The sequence below is a fragment of the Hemitrygon akajei genome, chromosome 9 (assembly GCF_048418815.1).
Source record: "Hemitrygon akajei chromosome 9, sHemAka1.3, whole genome shotgun sequence".
Lineage (NCBI taxonomy): Eukaryota > Metazoa > Chordata > Chondrichthyes > Myliobatiformes > Dasyatidae > Hemitrygon > Hemitrygon akajei.
Window position 1 is genome coordinate 82,785,354 of NC_133132.1, and position 20,905 is coordinate 82,806,258.

General features: G+C 39.9%; 1 protein-coding gene across 6 annotated transcripts in view; it reads right to left on the minus strand.

Annotated features, from left to right (window-relative positions):
- The window catches only part of sim1a (SIM bHLH transcription factor 1a), a 115,598-nt gene extending 94,908 nt beyond the window's left edge, over nucleotides 1–20,690 (minus strand). For 4 of the 6 annotated variants that reach the window (XM_073056465.1, XM_073056464.1, XM_073056460.1 and 1 more), the window contains exons 1-7: nucleotides 19,425–19,873; nucleotides 9,732–9,814; nucleotides 8,460–8,549; nucleotides 6,310–6,418; nucleotides 6,121–6,206; nucleotides 3,900–4,099; nucleotides 667–773 (exon numbers count right to left, since the gene is read on the minus strand). In XM_073056465.1, coding sequence (XP_072912566.1) covers nucleotides 667–773; nucleotides 3,900–4,099; nucleotides 6,121–6,206; nucleotides 6,310–6,418; nucleotides 8,460–8,549; nucleotides 9,732–9,814; nucleotides 19,425–19,599 — 850 coding nt within the window. In that variant the 5' untranslated portion in view covers nucleotides 19,600–19,873. Of the gene's footprint in view, nucleotides 1–666; nucleotides 774–3,899; nucleotides 4,100–6,120; nucleotides 6,207–6,309; nucleotides 6,419–8,459; nucleotides 8,550–9,731; nucleotides 9,815–19,424; nucleotides 19,932–19,992; nucleotides 20,123–20,454 lie in introns of those variants that run through there. The other 2 variants (XM_073056462.1, XM_073056463.1) reach the window with 2 other exon arrangements.
- Nucleotides 20,691–20,905: the final 215 nt, after the last annotated feature.

Consider the following 20,905-nt stretch of genomic DNA (forward strand, 5'->3'; position numbering starts at 1 on the left):
GCTTCTTAAGGGCTGACCATTTTTGGCAATCAGCACTGGAAGCAGATTAGCAGCAGATTTTCTTTACAATACTGTGGAAAAAGTCTTAGGCGCATATATATAGCCAGGGTGCCCAAGACATTTACAGAAAATCATAAAAAAACAGATTTCATTATGTATGTGAGTGATGATAAACTTGATTCTGATATGGGTCACTATTGAGGACTGAGAATGGGAAGGAGGCAGGGAGAGGAGAATCATGGTTGCAAAAAGGGGAAGGGAGAGGGGAGGGAGAGGGAAGCACCAGAGAGACATCAAATTACCTTGCATGGTGCATGGTCTACACCGTGCCACCAACCCTGCCCCAGCATTCCTTCTCTGCCACCCTGACCCACACCCCTCCTGTGATACTCCACCCTCCCTATTCCCAACATCCTTTGCTCCCGCCACACTTACAAACTCGCTCTCTGATGTTGACAAATGTCTCGGCCCAAATTACTGTGCAAAAGTCCCAGTCATCCTATACGCCTAAGACTTCTGCACAGTGCTGTAATTCCCTTGCATAATTTGTAAAAGTATGGTTACTTCAGATCCTCAGATGAAAATAGTGCCAAAAAGTTTCAGAGCAATGAGCAAAGAGAGTGACCCTTTTCCTGAAAAAAATAATCAACATGGAAAAATACTTACACAAATGATGGGCACAGCGCAAGTGAAATGTATCACACCCATGAACATGATGGTAGAGAGTTTTTTCAATTAAATCCTGAGGTTCGTAACCTGTCAGTTCAGCTACCCTGTATCAGAAAGACAGAAACCTGCATAAGTAGACATGAAAGAATGTGCTAAATTATTATTACCTGATTTCCCTTCTCTCACTACTTCACTATGACAAAATTACCTTCATCAATGGAAGATGAAGGAAGGTAAGTAAGAATAAAGACTCCCTTTTTTAACTGTAATATAAGGCCTCTGGGTCAATAAATATATTTAAGGCTGAGAGAGATTTCTGGACATACCTTGAATCAAAGATTATAGTTTCAGTCAGGAAACTGAAGTCAAGACCAATAACCAAATCTGCCACAGTCTCATTGCATCTTATTTTGATTCGCCATTAGTCTGCAGAACACTACACACTGATAAATTACAGACACATACTTCTAACTGTAAATAATTTAAGAAAAGTGGATCCACCTGGTATAAATAGAGTACCAGACAAAACAATTTAGAGTCATGGAGAGGTACAGTATAGAAGGAAACATGTCAGCCCCCCACTGAGTCTGCAATGACCACCAACCATGCACTTTCACTATAAGGGTATGTGTGTCACTGCAAGGCCAGCAGTAATTTCCAATCCCCAGATGCTTTGAGATGATCTCAAGCTTCCTCCTTGAACTATAACTGTCCACACAGTGAAGGCAATTCCACAATGCTGTTACATAGGATGTTCCAGGATTCTGATCCAGTAATATTAAATAGGTATGTTAATGATTTTACTTTATATTTCCTTACCAAATATAAGGAGGCTTTTCAGGTCATCAATCCATCCCGACTCTCAGATCAACCTCAACAATCACATTCTCCCATTTAATTCCTTGGAGTCTATTTTTTTTTGCACTCTCCTGCTAAACTCCTACACCAGAGCAATTCACAGTAACCAATTAACCTACCAACCAGCACATCATTGTGATATGGAATGGTTATGAAGGCCTGGAGGAAACACACTTGGTCACAAGAAGATTATGCAAACTACTGGAGGTCAGGTCACTAAAGTTTGAGGCCCCACCATTACTACTCTACAGCAATGAACAATGAACAGCTTGTGGATATTGTTCTTACCTTTATGAATGTGGGCACCTGGTGTTGTGCATTTAGAGGATATTGTCAATTACACCTTGGCAATTTGCGGCGGCTGATCTCAGAGACAGCACGCACTGCAGTTCTGAACCTCCAGTAATGGAGAGAGAGGAGAGTGAAGCTTGTACTCTATGGGGTCTCAGTGGGGTGGGTAGCCTTGTCCTGGATGGTGGTGAGTTTCAGAAGTATTGTTGGATTATATTCATCCAGGCAAGAGGAGGGTACTCTATCACAATGCTCAAGGAGCATTGTAATGGCAGACAAATTCTGGGGAGTCATTTTTCACTGATCCCCACATAGAACCATAGTATTCCTGTGGACGATGCAGCCTGGTTTCTGATCAGTGGTTACTTCCCAGGATGTTAATAGATGTTGATTACTTTTAAGAATTATGTGGAAGTGACTAGACTTCTATCTTTTGAAAATAATGATTGACTCACAAATGACCATATAACCATATAACAATTACAGCACGGAAACAGGCCATCTCGGCCCTTCTAGTCCATGCTGAACGCTTACTCTCACCTAGTCCCACCTACCTGCACTCAGCCCAATATAACCATATAATATAATATAACCAAGATACTTGGCAATTCTCAGCAAAGGTTTAAATAGTGAAATGAATGCAACCAGGGAAAGATCACGCTTCTGGTACCATGCATAGTATTTTAGTTACTACCTGCCATCTCATTATCTATTCAAATACATTGTATATTTAGCTATAAATAGCTAATACAATACAATACATAATTATATAATGTTATATAATACAATATATAAAAAAATGGGGATGAATAAAGTATCTATCTATCTATCTATCTATCTAATATACTGACACGGCACATTCAAGCCTTCAAAACCTTTAACATTTGTTTTCTTCTTTTTCTCACTACCTTAATCTCCTGTTATGTTCTGCAATGTTTCTTTAAGCCCTCCCATCTGCTGGCATTTTTTTAAATTGCATTGTCCTTTCATTGAGCTGATTTTATTTCCACCTCAGGTTATCTAGAATTCCACTCCTTTCACTGATTAATTAAAAGATTAAAAGGCACTGGATCTTTCAAATGACATTCTGATTATCAATATAAAAGCTAATGTAAATTCAACTCTATTCACAGATGCTGATTTCCAATTTGTTCTTTTTATTTCTAAAACTAGAAGCTGGCTACAGACTTTTCAAGCCAATTACCATGTTTAACCAGACAAGTTTATATTTGCATTGGTAAAAAACTGACTGACTGACCTCCATCGAAGAAAACTACCATTCAGGGCACTAAACAGTCCTTTCAGGTAAGGCAACACTTCACCTATTAGTCTGCTGGGGTCATCTATTGTATCTGTTGCTCCCATTGTGGCCTCCTGCACATGGGTGAGACCCAACATAGATTGGGAGACTGCTTTGCCGAGTAGCTACACTTCATCCACCAGAAAAAGCGAGATGATACACTTTAATTCTACTTCCCATTCCCATTCCAACATGCCAGTCCATTGCCTCCTCTACTGCTGTGATGAGGCCACACTCAGCTTGGAGGAGCAACTCTTATACTCCGTCTGGGTAGCTTCCAACTTGATAGCATGAACATCGATTTCTCAAACTTCTGTTAATGGACCCCCCCCCTCACCATTCCTCATTCCCATTTCCCTCTCTCACCTTATCTCCTTACCCGCCTATCACCTCCCTCTGGTGTTCCTCCCCCGTCCCTTTCTTCCATGGCCTTCTGTCCTCTCCTATTAGATTCCCCCTTCTCCAGCACTTTATCACTTTCACCAATGACTTTACAGCTCTTTACTTCATTCTGCCCCCCTCCCCAATGTCACCTATCACCTACTACCTTGTATTTCTTCCTCCCCTCCCCCCACCTCCTTACTCTGACTTCTCATCTTTTTTTCTCCGGTTCTGATGAAGGGTCTCGGCCTGAAACATCAACTGTTTACTTTTTCCCATAGATGCTGCCTGGCCTGCTGAGTTTCTCCAGCATTTTGTGTGTATTGCTTGGATTTCCAGCATCTGAAGTTTTTCTCTTGTTTGTAGGCAAAATATTTACTTGGCACTAGAAAGGGCTTACCTGGAATCAAGGAATATAAGCTTCATGTCAAGGCTGGCTCGAAACATGAACATATTACTGTGCAGTTTAATTTCCGTCACAGCACTGGGGGGCAATGAATGGCCTACTGCGACCAATCCAACATTCTGATAACACCCATCAAATGGTGACATGTCCAGACTGTACTGACGTATCTTTAGGTAGCCACTACAATGGATAACCTGCAAGAGACAGATGCACTGCTTTGAAAGAGTGTAACTCAACAACACAGATGACCAATAACTTTGAGACCCTGGCTCACTATTTACTAAATGAATTACATCAATCTGTGAGTCAAGTCTCAGACATTCTCTGTACCCTCCCAGGCTTCTGAATTGGACAAATCACACAATGGCCAACCAAGGCCGTGAACCGTTTCCCTAGTGGACCCATTTTTACTGTTAATTGCCATTCCAACTTCAACTTAGGTTTTAGAATGCCTGAGGAATATCAGCATCCCCAGACAAGACAGCAGAATAGAGTTGTGACGCTTTGCTGTTCCTTTTATTAACTCCCCCTCCAGTTACTTCACACTTGATCAGCCTGTGACCATCACAAGAGCTGCTAAGTTTCTCCATGTGTCTGAATGTATGCAGCTAGGGATCATGAGTCATGATTTCATCAGGAAAGGACGTAGTGCAATGTTTTTTCCCAGTGAGACGTCAAGGTTGTCTAGGAATTGACAACCCATCAGAAGTACTACTTAGTGCATTAGAGCTCATGACTCCACTGAGTTTCATGTAAGATATAAAGCATATACTTTTACTGTAATGGAGCTACATTTTATTAGCAAGCCAACTGAATAATCCACAACCAGCTTTGTGTGGGCCTTTTAGATATGCTGTGTACCAGATTACTTTGATATAAATTCTCCTTTTGGATTTGACAGTGTGGAAAATATCAATTTATGTGAAATCCTCCAATGTGCAAGATGAAATGACTGAGTGCATAGGAAATGGTAGTATAGCAGTTATAGACTGAAATTGGGAATTCAAATCCCTCCATGATAAGTTGTTCAATAAATGTGCAGAAACATCGACTGTGAAAACCTGCTGTTCTTTCATTAAGATCAAAATTGGGTCACAAATATCCCTCATGAAAGGCAACCTGCCAAGTCTGCCCTGCATTTTACTTCCGTCCTGCACTACATAGTCAATTCAATGTTCTGTGATGCACATATCCTAATCTCAATTTAGAAATGAGTTCCACAGCTTGGCAAATTACAAGAAATTATGCACTCAGTTGCCACTTTATTAGGTGCAGCTTTCAACACTGCGTGGCCTTCTGCCGTTGTAGCCCATCCACTTCAAGGTTCAATGTATTGAGCATTCAGAGATGATCATCTGCACAACACTGTTGTAATCCATTTGAATTACAGTCACCTCCTGTCATCTTGATCCAATCTGGCCATTCTCCCTGATCTCTCTCATTAACAAGACATTTTCATCCACAGAACTGCCACTCACTGGATGTTTTTTGGGGTTATTTTCATATCATTCTTCTTAAACTCTAGAGACTGTTGTATATGAAAAGCTCAAAAGATTAGCAGTTTCTGAGATACTCAAACCACCCAATCTGGAACCAACAATCATGTAATGATTAAAGTCACTTAGATCACAATTCTTCCCCATTTTTACGTTTGGTCTGAACAACAGATGAACCTCTTGACCATATCTGCATGCTTTTATGCACTGAGTTGCTGCCATAAGATTGGGGATTAGATATTTGCACTAATGAGTAAATGTTCTTAATAAAGTAGCCACTGGATGCACTTTAATTCTTTCCCATTATAAGTCATTTTCAGCTTCTCTTTAGTTAGCGTTTTGCTATCAAAATATTTATTATTTAAAAGTCTCTCTGCATAGTTATAGGGGAAATAACATAACCTCTGTGACTGGGAGATATGATGCAGAGATGATATTGCCTCATATATTTATGACTAAGAATAGGATTTTGAAATCAGAATCAGCTTTATATAATGTGAAATGTGTTACATTGTGGCAGCAATACAGTGCACTGACATAAAAATTACTATGAATTACAAAATAAATAGTGCAGAAAAAGGAATGACGATGTAATTCGTGTAAACTAAACATTATTTTCAAAATATACAGATATCTTTGGTTGGATGCTTTAAAGAGAAAGGAAAGGTGTAAGTCAGAAAGCCCCTACATGTTCACACATCAGGGTGAGTACAACTCACCTTGTAACCGCCACAAGTTAAGCCTGCATTCCTCTTCGCCAAGACACACTTCATCCTCAGGAAAAATGACCGTTCAATCTCATATTCTGTCAAAAATTGACCAAAAGAGTGTAATTGCTTTAGCAGAGATATTGTGACCATTAAAGATACTAACACAAATATGAATGTATGAGAATAGATCTGATGTACCTTGAACAAAGTGAGAGTGGTAGGGCTGATGAGCTGTTAAAACTGCAGTCATCTCGTCGTGATCAGCTGGGTGGATATATTCATAAATACTATTTCCAGTCAGCTCTACCTGTTAACATCATGAGTACTTTTAAATGTTTCTTGGAAACAGTTTTGAATTAAAATAGATATATCACATGTGCATTCCCCAAAAGAGGCCACACCAGGGGAAATGGAAACCATTTACTAGAATAACGAATATGATCATTTTGAGCAAATTAATAGAAGTCACTCAGTGTACCTGATTTTATCATTTTATGACATATAACAATGGTTATTAATTACCTGTGGAATATTATGCTACCTTACTCACTTCAAAAGTTATATGGATCCATATGTAATAATATTTTTTATTTTTTAAATCAGAAATAATTCATTCCTACATATACCCATATTTGTTTGTGATCTCAAATAAATTTACATCCATCATATTTGTTATTCTATTAAAAATTGCTTGCTATTGAATTGAAAAATACTTTTTTACAAACAAATATTCAGTAATTTCCACAATTTCTTAAAAGTAGCCATACAAGCCTGTGGATATTTCCATTATAAATTACTGTACAATTTACATATATATATATAAGCACAAAACACAATCTAATTATCACATTAACATGGCATCGTTACTTTGCTGTTAATGTTCAGGAAGATTATCTGAACAGTGATATGGGAAAACTTGATGAAATCACAAATGCAATAAAGCTCCAGATTCCTTTATGACAGTATTTTTAAAAATATCCCTATTGTTCAAAAGATTGCAATCCTCCAGAAAAAAATATAAACTTATATTTTATATTGCCCGAGTAGTATGCTTTGAATTGCAGATGTCCACCTACTTGGACTTCATAACAACTACAGATTATAATATTTGTGCTATTTATTTCACTTCTAATTGAAATCAAATTATGTTAGTGAACATTAAATTTCAAAATGGCTCTCATTTATCTGATGATCTATGAATGTTTAGTTAGCAGCTTCTGCATATTCTGCCATGGATTAAAATTTTCCCATTTTGCAATGTATGCACTTTTTACCAAGAATACAAGTAGTGTTTCTTAAAACTAGGAAATTTGTTACATAATTAAATTAATAAATTATATATTTCTAGTTGGTTAAATATGGTGCACTATACTTTAACTTAAAGCAGAGCATTTTGGTAACAGAATTTTAAATATTTCAAACATTTTAGAAAAAAGAGGTAGATGAAATGCAAGATAGTCCATAGCAGAGGCTGATGTACATCAATTCAGGCACATTTTAACATCAAGTAGGCTCTTCCCATTTAAAGAAAAACTTGAAATGAATATAAGTCAGTAAGATGTTTATATTGTTATATGACCATTAGCTAATTACAAAATATGTGTTGTATTTGTAACATTGATCTATCTTTTTTGTATATTTTACAGATAATAATTTTAATTAATGTAGATAGATGATAGAATCACAGAAGAGTCGTGCTCAGTTTTAGGTGGGTGTATGCAAGCACAGACAACATCCAGAGGAGAAAGGTTAAGCCAGACCAGGCTGGATTTAACTCTTTAAGTAAGGATAAAGCCAATCAAAATAGTATTTTGGCAAAGAGCATGCAACAACTGTAAAATCATAGTGACACTTTGATCCTAGTTTGTGTGTGTGTGTGTGTGTGTGTGTGTGTGTGTGTGTGTTTGTTTGTTTTGCGGGTGTTCTGTGTCATTTTTGTGAATCTTCGATTTTTATCATGACATACAGTGTTCAAAGCATATACATCTGTGTCTGAAACTCCAAACAATGGTCCTGGCTTAGTAAATTTTATCATTGTTCAGTCTGAGGAAATAATTTTGAATGATGTGAGTACACCATAGAAACAGAACGAATATGTTTTGTCTTAAAAGATCAATCATGACACCACAAAAGACATAAGATACCTATTGAATGTGTCAGTCAATTCAGGTCTTCGTGAAGTTCAAACATACATGATAAATACCAACATCCAAATATTAATCTGTGTGAGTTTATATATCTCATTAAATAGTAGAAGTGGCTACACGTTTTACTAACAGAAACAGAAATTATAGGCAACCACATATACAAAGAAGGACAGCAATGGCGGGGAACAATCTGTGTCCTACCTGTGAAAGTCCCAGATGAACTGACGCCGTTTCGGAGATGTACATAATCTTCCCATCAGGGGCAACCACGAAGATGAAACCATCCAGTGTCTGGATGGAAAGGAACAGAAGAAGGAAACATGCATCATTGTTTGGCTGCAGAAATTCTGTCTTTGATCTGAGTACGACAATAAATATTTGCTCCTTTCTTCATTTTTTTTTGCCCGTTGTTGGCCAGGTTAATGGCAGAATTTCCAGAGATAAAACGCGCGGACTGTTTTTGTATAACTTATTACTTAAGTAGCAAGGGATAAAACTGAGATCTATTGAACTTGCTTAGTTGAACTCTTCACCGGATTTAAATTCTTTTTTTAAAAAAAAGCACCGAGGAAAGATACGTCATTCATTTACTCATGGTCTCCTTATTTCATGTTCGTTGAAAAACACCACACAAATTAAAATTCACTTACTTGTTTTTGACTTCTAGAAATACAATATATTGTGTCTGTTTGTATGATCCCACACACCATTAAACATTTACAAACACTGTTACTCAGATAATGTTTTCTTCCAGCTCACGCTCCGAAGGCCCCTTACCAATCATTCCAACACCTGGGCTAGTGGCAGTAATTCCGTCACAATATTAGAACTGGGAATGTGATCAGAAGATAATTTGACAAGTAATTGAATTGGATTATTTTAAATTATAGAATCATTACAGGGTGACGGTAACTATGCCTGAAAAGAGAAATTATTATTACTTTAAGGCAGCATTTAGTTTGCCTTGAAGAAACATAATCTACTATGTTTTAATTAATAATGTTGCTTTAAAATCAAATTTATATAAACATTTCGACAGTAATTAATAACATCCTGGGTTGCTTTTGTTCAATGAGATTTATTTTAACCTAGCAATATCAATAAGCCCTTTTGTCATTTGTCAACACCAAGCGGCTTAGCAAGATTTACTCTCACAGACTCAGCGTCAGGTGCAGGAAAGAGGCCGTGTTTTCCATCACGGGGAAAAAAAAGGCGCCATGAGCCATCTGAGAGCAGTGGCTGCAATTTCGAAAGCACGAGGCTTTGATGTGTTGACTTTACAACTATAAGTATAAAAGTGAAGCTCCAGACTCTACGCTGCCTCCGTGCTGTTTGTTTTAGATGTGAGGCTATTATGTGTCTACTCGTGTGTACGTGAGCTGGTAACACGGTGTGTATTCCCGTTTTCCGCTGAAATGCATGCTGAGGCAATGTCCAAAGCGCAAGGAACATTTAAATTTCTTGGTGATTTACCTGTAACAGATGAGATCCCAGTTCCCGGCCGACATTATCCAAGTGACCAGCACGACTGGTCTGACCCCAGGCTTCTCCCAGTCCTAAAATGTACGAAAACTATAAGAAACGGAACAGGAATAGATGACAAGTTTCACGCTCCGCGCTTATCACGGCGTCCCAGGAAGCGGTGAGAACCACTTATTCCTTAACCGCCGAAATGGTTTGACTTAACGCGTGGGCAGCTTTGGTGCCGCATTCATTTCACCATAATTGATTCTATTTTTATTTCAGGCGGTATTTTTTTTTTGCGGGAAGCAATGTTTTCGTACACATTCGGCAATAATTCGTTCGTTTGTATGAATGCACTGAATGAACGCAGCTACAACACTAAACAAAAACAGATTTATATTTATACAGAAAAAAAATCGACACAAACCAGTGTAACACGGTACATGTTTTCGAAAGAATAAATAATAGTCAACCCATAATCGTATTTAATATTTAACAAAACTATGTAAAGTAGGAATTGCGTACACCTGAATGCACGTCAGCAGCTCAGAGAATTATTAGAATATAGATTTGCTTCATTTATATCGACAGCTTTCCTTGTTAATGCAGTCAATTCATTCTCCCTGTGATTTACCCTGGTATTTTAATACCAAGCCCTAAGAAACCACAGGAAAGGGTACGAGAAAGGCGTGGAGTCCCTTTTACATTCTTTACGCCATTTATAATCTTCCAACTACACAACTCACGGAAAGAGGAGGTGAATTAGGTAAAGTAAGGAAAGTGTGTAGATGCGTACTCTATGTCTCAGCCCGTGGCTTTGCTGCAGACTGGTCTTCCAGATTATTTGATCCGTTGCAATAGAACGGCTTATAATCACAGAACACCATTCGTGAGGAAAGATTGAAAGCCCTTGATCCACACCAAAATAGGAGCGGATCCAAGGCCGACCTAGAACAAGCTACTCCAATGCAGCCAGTAGTAGCATTTGAATGAATGGATTAGTATACATTACATTATAGCCCGATTTGTCACTGAAACTGTTATTTTGACATGAGGGTGCACATGTGTGTGCAAAGTGGAGATATTTTTAGAGGTCTATATTCGTTTCAATCCAAATTTCTGTCGATTTTGATGAGAACATAACTGGAAGGCCCTACTAAACTTTCGAGCGGACTGTTTTTTTTTCTCTTACAAACTTGATTAATTCCAATTAAACACTAAAACATTTATTTTCTCAGCTGTACGACTTTATTATAAACGATCTTCTCTTCCCAAATTGAAATTTCGTTACCATGAATTAATTTGGGCGATTCATCTTTGGGTTTGAACTGGATCATGTCCCAGATAATGTAACATCGGCCTCAAACAATCCACTGTGACTCCTAGTTTCGAGGTCACTTTTTTCGCTTTTGGACAAGACTGTCTTCGAGGTTATTCCACATAATTTGTACTGGAGCGCTCTCTTCCACTGAGGATATCTTAAATACACCACCTTAAATCTGACTGATACTGTTTATCATTATAACCCTAACAAAGCGTGGAAAAATTGATGCGTAGGGTTGCTTACTGGAGCAAATTTATTTCCCCTCCTTTCAGCCAAATTTATTACGCTTGTCCGAGAAAAAGATTGCACCACCAATTCCTTCAATCTACAATTTCATGAGGTTGCATCGAGCTCGGTTTTCTGAAGACATTAGTACACCCTGTTTATTCTTCATGTCTTCTGCTATTTTATATAGAATCTTGACTGTATGGTCAACTGATTTTTAGCTGGCAGTTTGAAGATCCGACGGTCGGCAAACAAAATCCAGGTCTGGTCTTTTCTTGCTAAGAGCATAAAGTTAACTGCCGAAGGCCGCAGGGCACGATTCGCCTGGATGGTTTGACTGATGTGATGCAAATTGGACAACAAAATAAACGAGACTCCAGCAAGCACTTGTGCCGTCAACCTCACACGGAGAGCGAATTATAGACCCGTGTCTACAAAAGCGCACTAACACACTCTTTTGTGAAGGATTGCTGAAGCCACAATGCGACCATTATCATCATTGTGGCTGCTCCCAGTGCTCAGAGGGTTAAGCAAAGTCTATTCTGACTTTTGCGGATCCTGGTGTGGTTATTTGAGATTATAACGCGATGAGTGAGAGAGTTTACAGACGCGGATCCGTAAATAACTTACACTTAAGTGTGAGAAAGCCAAGAAATGATCGTTCCCTTCGAGTGTGGGGAACCTAGTGGCCTCCTTACATGGCGAGTGCTTTTGAGGGTGAAGAGGGATTTCGTCAATAACAGCTTCATTTGTGCGCCCCACAAGAAGCATGGAAATTTAAATAGACAAGTCCATTGCGTTTAGAAAGTCCCACCTACACTATCACCCCAACACCCAACACGTTTTGAAGAGTTGCAGCCGGCGTAATTTGTAATATTTAGAAGAGTACGATATAATACTAAGTGTCAGTATAATATTATAACTGTTCAATGTCGGAATATATTCGCTGAGAATGTATTATTTCCTTTAAAATAATTATGCTTAAATACAACGCTAAATGTGAAATTTGGTGATTTACCGTGGCCCTAAGATGCACCTGGATATTAAAGAGAAGCATGCTCCGCCTATTTTCTCTTCTGTTTGTTTGCCTATTTGGAGTGGAGCAAAACAAACTCCTTGCTCTTCTCAGATCAATTTGAGAAACTGGACCTCACGATTTTCATTATGATGGCTGGCAGCAGTACCCACTAAATGAAAAGCCTTCCTCTAATCCACAAAAATCTATTTCAACATCCACCGTAAGAGAGAGAAAAAATAATTTGTTGTAGTAAGTTCCCTTTCTCAACGGCTTTGCATCTGCTCGAAACAGTTGATCCGTGCAAATAATCGAATGTAAACCGGTTCCTAAACAGAACCAACTCAATTAAAATCACAGAGTCACTGGAGGAATTAATCTTGAGTGTGACGACTCAAGTCTGGGGCCTAAAGTTGTGAGTTTTGAACTTGACCTACCACCGGGAAACCGGACGCCAATAGGACAGAAATTGAGTGTGTGTGTGTGTGTGTGTGTGTGTGTGTGTGTGTGTGTGTGTGTGTGTGTGTGTGTGTGTGTGTGTGTGTGTGTGTGTGTGTGTGTGTGTGTGTGTGTGTGTGTGTGTGTGTGTGTGTGTGTGTGTGTGTGTGTGTGTGTGTGTGTGTGTGTGTAGAAACAAAGCTAGGATAAAAATACTCTTGTGAGGTGAAGAGGCTTGAGATGTAACAAACCGCTTTTGTGTGCTGAAAGCTAAAGCTTTCGTAGATGAAGCGTTTTCCAGCTAGCGGAGACTCGTAGAGAGGTATATTCTACACTGGAAGGATTCCACCAACACCTTCAAATTAGCCTTTCGGCGTTAAAAGACTTGATTTATTACCTTCACTTTTAAATAGTCGTGGAGGTGAAAGTGACATTAAGCAATCGGGAACTGGTGGCTAAAACGGTTCCAATTTTAAGTGAGGCATCAACGCGCACACAGGGGACAAAAAAAGTTTCCGCGCAACAGTTCCACGGCGGAATTAATGCATTGAAAGGCCCATTTCCATTTAAATATCCACTGACCCGGATTACCTCAATGGACTGGACGCTTGTGTTTTGTAATTTCCTGAAAATGAGATTTCGATTTATAAAACAAGAAACCAATTAGTAACCAAATGAGGCGAAGTAGATCCAGTAAAATTGACCAAATCCCAGAGGTGCCGTTTAAGGCAGTTCTTGGCGAGGAAAACGATGTTTCTAATCAGTGCTCAGCTCGGCTCGTTCTCCAGCTGGGCTTTTCGCAATCCAAAATAAAACAATCGATCTAAGTTTCACAGAATTACTTCCAAACTTTACATTATTAAATATAAATATGCATGTGTGTATACATTGAAAATAGAAGGGTGGGTGGGGGACGAGTGCAGCAATACTGTCCGTAGCCCCGAATAAGGTGAGCACAACAGAACCAACGTGTTCATAATGCAAATTGCAAGCCGGTTTCACTTTCTGAAGTTTGACTGGCACTACCAACATACAGTGAGTACAAATTATACTAAAAATGTGCATTCATTGTATTCCATTTCAGATTAGTCTGGTGCTAATTAACCGTAGACACGAGAACCTGTTAAGATAGCGTTTGCGAAAGAAATTTCACTACCCCGCCGTTTTTAAATTCGAATTCCTAAGTGGTTGGAATCCAATTTCAATAGGAAATTCAATCGATTATAACTTGTGTTTGTTCCTTGGTAGGAATAGATGAAACCTCGCCGTTAGGAATTTAAACTGGTTTCCTAGATCCTGGCCACGCCATTTATTCAAGTCTATTTTATTTCTGAGGTGCTGGTGGTATTAATTTGAATGTAAACAGTTCTGGGACATATTAACGTGCAGAAATATGGTTTCGGAACTGTAATACTCGATCAACATAAAGCAGCAGAACGAATTTTGTACACGGAGTTGAGTGCACAAAACTCTTTCATTAAAAATATCATAGAACGAAGAACGGTGCGTCTAGTCGCGTTTATATACAGCCACAAAGTAATTGAGACTCAGTAAAATGCTTCACGTCTGCAACCTGGCCAATACAATAAGATTGAATCAATTCGCATCAGATTCAGCTAATGCTAAATATGTTTTAAACCATCATACACTTAAATACCAATCCGATTTAAGCAATGTGTAAAAGGAAACCTAAACCTGTTCACTAAAATACGTTTAGTCTTTTGCTGTGTTAAGGACTTCGGGGAAGCCTGGTTCGTATACATTAGTGCAGGAGGGAGGGGAGGTGGAGTGAGGAAAAAAGAGCACCTGGTTGACCCGACATGGTTGGTGGCATGAACATAGCGAGGATTGGTGATGTGCCAGGGAAGCTCTGATAGCTACCTAACGTAGGCGAGTCTTTCTTTACATCTCACGTCCTTTGGATCGTTCCTCCACCCTTGGGGAGGTAAATCCAAACCAATCTAAACACAATTCGCTCTATCCGCACCACAATGAAGAGCGGAACAGACCATCGTTTTTAAATCAGAAAACTGTTCAGATATTGAGAACTCAATTTTTCTTTATTAAAAGGCTGAATAAAATCTTGTTGGGAGTAAGCCGTTGCCAACCCACTCTACCTCACGTTCGCATAAATAGATTTAATCAAATGAGAAATTACAGTTACATACGCCATTGAATGCAAAAGGCAAAGCAAATTGTTTGAAATGTGTAGAGCGTATTTGACACAGTGCATTGGAACTGCCGCCTTGACTTTTCATTCTATACTTTAGACGTGTGTCTGAACGTGAGGTGACAATCTCGGTCAGAGTTTGAATGACCAAATATACGCCTTTTCTTCTGACCACGCGGAGCCCTTGTGAATGTGCCGGATCTTACTTCGAGTCCACCCGATTCTACCGGGCAGACAATCTATGCGACGTGTGTGTAGTTGGGATCCGACTGGGTGTCTGAGCCGATAGGTGCCAGATTTTACTGTCTGGCTGTGCTCTACTGTGCATGTCTGCAATTGGAACCTGTCCACCCAGATGTGGGAGCATTTGTAAGTTTTAAAGCCTGCAATGGAACCTGGTTAAAACTTGGTAATTGGACCTGTTGTTGTATTTGTATACTATTCTCCACAGTACGTTCTGAAACAGTTTCCACACCGGCATCACATGGGAGAGTAAACGACGTCGATTCATATTAACGTATTAAAGATACTGCCGATATAAACCTGAAATGCCCGCATGTCTGTGTTACACGTGTAAAATATTACGGGATAGAGAGCTGTGAGACAGGTAAAGATTGTCAGTCGCTGTGCAAAAGACTTCTAAGCCCCCAGCCTCGTATTGTGTTTCATTCTAACTCGACTGTAATAAAGTTCGAAGGAAAGGTGGTACGGCGCATTTCGCCTCCGTCGTCTTGATAAATTATAATGGCATCTGTGAGCCCCACAATCAGTAGTAAACGTCAACTAAATTGTGAATTGGTAAACAAAAGCTCTCTGAAGTCTTAAAGCGGTCAGCGACCCTTGAAAACGACGCGTTAACTTGAGGAAAACAGAGCTCTTGAACGGGGTGCTTTCCTGATTAGCGATTAATGAAAGCAGCAACTTTAGACTTCATGTGCCAGTTTGAGATCGCTTCCCCGACCAAAGGATCACCTCCCCGCCCCATTACTCTTTTGTAAATCAATATCACTCTTTTTATTGGAGGTGAAGGCGGATTTGCCATTGTCAGGATTATCAATTTAGACTTGTTTACAATTTAGTACTAGTAATACATTTCTCTCCATGCTCGATAGTTATAATTAAGTGAAGCCGTATTCAAATAAAATTGTGTTTGTTTACCTATCAGACTGCAATATTGTAGTTTGTAAGTGCAGCAGCAAGCGCCGGTTTGGAGTCTGACATTACTTGCAGATTGCCCACACCGAGAGTATGGGGAATGTCTGTACATTACGCGGCAGGGATCTCCAATCCATCACGTTATGAGGAAAGGATGACGTTAGCAATACTACATTGTTCATATCCATGTCAAAACGCCTACAATGGTTAATTATGTGAGCTTGTTTAGTGTTTGGAGATATACATTCTCCGGGTGTTGCTGAGTTGGCCTTTCAAACTTCGACTACAAGCATCTTTTTTAAAGCTACATTCCCGTCACGTTTTGACTGAGTACTTTTAAAATTAATCCTGAATATAATCTCCCGCTCCACCTCCCCCCCCCCCCCCCCCCAGCAATGGGACACGAATTGTTCCACCTGGTACTGGCACTGGTCAAAAGCGATTTTTGCTTGGTTAGCGTGCTTACGGATGCTGAGTCGTTGGGTGGGTGAGTGCAGGGTAATCAATGCTTTCACTTAAATTTAAATTAAAGGCAATTTAGAGAGCCAAACTTTAAACCAACCAAGTTTTATACGTTGTACTTGTTTCAGATTAAATACATCCATCGGTGTCGTCCCAATGCCATTTGGGGCAGTACGCTTATTTCATCAGATATTTCTCATATATTTTATCCTTTACATTATAGAGCTGGTTTAATTCCCAAAAATGTTGTTAAGATTTACAAACAGTTGGTCTGCATTTGAGTAAATTAGCTTTTGGGAAAAAAAATACATCTCTCTCTCTCTCCCTCTCCATGCTACACAAATGCTCTCCCTTTCCATTTCATGCCGCAAACCAGCCTTCAAAATGAACTGCTTATAGGGGAACCGAGCTATTGAGAGTATCTGAACGGCAAACCAATCACACACGACGAATGGAAAGATCAAGCAACTGCCTCCGAAACCTCAGAAAGTTCCTTAATGGCTGGTCACTGAATACTTCTACAATGCGTCACATTTAAATTATATTTAGTGCTGGTCCCCCCTGCCTCAGCAACCAAGCAGCAGTACGTGGAAAAGCTAAACATCTTATAAAGCTGTGCCAAATATTCAGCAGCTTTTCAAAAGAGTGTGAGCGCATTTCGATCTCACAGTTACGGCATTTGTGCTCTGATGTACTTACTAAACTTGTTGATTTATTATGGCACTGTGGAGGGCTAATAATCTCTACCGATGGGTGAATCTTTGCAATCTATAATTATATATATTTAAATCACACAAGAAAATAACTTCGCTCATAATCCATTCGGATCTGTTATACACCTAAAATGTTATAATGAATTTACAGTCCCCATCAGCGGTATTGACAATGGTGGTATCTACACAGGGCATGCAGCTGCGAGCATCTTAGCTATCAGAATAATAAATGTTTCATATTGTTTGGTGATTTGGCAGTTCTTAATCCTGACGCGAAAGTCTCGCAAGAGCACAAGTATTACAGTGGGCGCGAATTATTTTGAAGGGATATCGGAAAATATACAAGAACAGCTTAGTCCCATCTCACCTTGAGCCGAGGAGAGAACTGGAGGTGTCGGCCGACTATTGCGTTTGACACGAAAATACACGCGGCGTGTATTAAAACACGAAAGGGCAATTGGGATAGACAGAGAGTCTGCAGTGCATAACGTGAGAGTCGTACAAATGTTAATTCCTAACGGTTAGGGCGCCGCTTGGTTAGCAGTTGTTTTTACAGTGCACTTTGCGCTCGAGCTTCTCCAGGATTTTAAAATGTTTTTAGAGAGAGTTGCTGACTGATAGACTCTCTCTCTCTCTCTCTCTCTCTCTCTCTCTCGCTCTCTCTCTCTCTCTCTCTCCACCACTCACTCTCCCCCCTCTCTCTCTCTCTCTCTCTCTCTCTCCTCTCTCTCTCTCTCTCTCTCCTCTCTCTCTCTCTCTCTCTCTCTCTCTCATCTCTCTCCTCTCTCTCTCTCTCTCTCTCTCTCTCTCTCTCTCTCTGAAACCTTATAGATTACTCGGCGCCTTACAAGAAGCACCATATGCTTCAACTGATCAAACAACTCGTCAGATATGCAAAAACATAATTGACAAGTCTGTCCTGAAAGCACGCAGGAAAGTAGCCCATTGGGGCTGGTAAATCATCTCAGAGAAGTGTGCTGGGGAGGAAAGGAAGGGGGAGGGGTGGAATCGAGCGTTTTTTACACACTGAAACAGTCAGAATGCGTATCAGTTGAATAATTAGCAGAGTTTGTAATCTCTGGAACAAGGTGTTAAAAACTACAAGCCAATGTTCATATTGTTCCACGCATTGTATCTTTTCCTCTGAGTACAGGGCCACACAAGAGCAGCATCCTCGATGTTTAACTGAGTAACTGCCAACACTTCGCCAACTCACAATTTGCAGATTATCTTAATTATGAGTTACAACGAACAGATTTCACACGAAAATGTAAACAATAATGGCATGTTGGCGGCGTGTAGGCATCGTGGGCCCACGGCTGACTATGGGATCCAGCCACCGAGACATCCTGTGTCTCTTAAAAATAAACCTCTGTGTGGCTGTAACGTCACATCGAGGTGATAAACCTACAAATACAATGCATATCTTTTAATGGCACCTCGCCATAACCACACTAGTGTTCTTGTAGTTGTAACCCCATCCAGAAACAACGTTCTGTCCGACTGGACTCTAACATTCTGTCCTGACCTTTTCCTCTTTTAACTGCTTAGAATTAACCAGTGATTCTACCCTGTCAGTCCAATTTCCAATGAATAAATGCAATTATTTTTAAGCAGAGTGCACGAAACTACTATTTTTGTTGTCTTCCATTCTCATTATATCATAATCATTGTATTTAATTGCCTGCTACAATTTGCATTAAACAAATTTATCACTGAAAACATTAGGTAGCACGTTGCTTTCTAGACTTCATTGCATTGCTACAATCGTAAACATGTATGAATTAATAAGAACATTTAACACAAATTGTTAAACTAGTTCCCTTAAAACTCACTGATGGCCCGTTGTTTACAAAATAACACAAAACACCCTAGATGCTGGAATGGCCGAACATTCATAGTATTTTCATATTCTTTTTTCTTATTTAAACTTGATATATATTAATAAACTCACATTACTGATGAAATGGCGTTCAAGTTTCCCACTGTGCATGATCACCTTTCGGACTTTGAACCAAGCGACACTTGCCGACCGCGTACGCTGCTCACCTGGTATATCAACAAATGCCCTAACATGCGCGTTTCATTTTTAAATATATAAATACATCATTTTATTGCATACAATGTCTAATCATAAACTTCAATCCTGTAAACAACCACGATTTTGTTCTGACGAATACCAATTTTAATAGTTACTTACCCTCAGGGAAAACCACCCTCATCTTCAAGTAGCTGGTTGTCAGTCTTATGATTGAGGCTTTGTCGAGCTGCGAGGTTATTGCAGACGGCAGTGGCAGCAATTTAGCCAGTTCATAAAATTCACTGTTTTCCTTTTCCCGTCTCGTTCGGGCAGCATTTTTTGATTTTTCCTTCATCTCGATTTCTTTTCCCTTTTCTTACAGCGCGGCCGCCATAGGTTCATTCCTCCAAGAAAAGAAATGGTTGTGGTTTTAACACCACGTGTGAAGCCAGCATAAAAAAATCGAAATTGTTTTTTAGGGGGTGGTGAATAACTATCCTCCCCCTTCTCAATTAAACTAAATGTACCAACATTACACGGGAAAGCATTAACGCCGATACATTCAAGAACATCCAAACCTGTGTTCAAATCTGTGACATGTGAAATTCGTGCAGCGGTCAGTGTACTTTATATGTAAGACTATGAGATTTTGAAAGCCATCCAATGCAGATCAGGACATTCGCAGAAGGTTTGTCATTACTGTGCTGGTGGTGCGGCGTGCCAAGGGCTCTCTGCTGTGTTTTTATACCTGGAGGGGGATTGCTTCTGCAGCGAAGGTGCCATAATCCAAACAGCCTCAGCCTCAAAAGTTCCCTTTCTTATTTCAGCTGCAAGTGTCAAAGTGCTGCTTCACGTTCATATCCGCAAGTGGCAAAGGTCTGAAGAAAGACAGAAAGGCACAGGCATTACAAGACGAAAAGGCACCATGTTTCAGTCTGAAAGCAAAAGGAAATCTGTGCCCGACGATCAGGTAGTTCATGACTTCATTCTAAACATAACTGCAACTTAATTCATAAGCATGTGAACGAAATGTTAACGCAAACAAAACATGTATTACTGTTGCAGGCAGTGCCTATCTTTATTGAAGCCTCCAAATTTGCAATTCGACATGTCTTCGTTTGTTTCAATTCATAGATTATTTACTTCACTTTTACCACAGCATTTACTGATGGCTACATTTTTGTTTGCCCACATGTGTCTTGCTGCTCACCTTGGATTACTCATTAAAAGTCAAGTTGCATTTTCTGGGGCACTTGGGCAATCTTCAGCAAACGGTCGGAAAGTGGCCAAAGGCAATACCGTCCTCAGGTTGTTGTGCTTTATTTTTTCCCCCTCCCTTTCGGTTGTTATGAGGTGGCGGGCCGCCGCTGCTATGCGGACTGCTCGCTGCGCTGAACTTTGGCTGCCTGTCGAGCAGTGTGCAGCGCAACTTTTCACCGCCAGCCTTTTCCCAGTCCGCAGCCAGTCACCCTGGCTTGCCGCTCCCGCCCAGCTGTCAATCATTCACCTCCGGCGTGACTCTCATTGGCTACTTTTCTCGTTTAGGTGACGTGACGCGCCCGCTGCGGCTGTTTACGCGAAGCGTAGAGGTAGACGTCGATTCTGACCTCCGACCTCGCCCAAAAGCAAAACCGTTGTTGCTCTCACACTAAACTGAAACT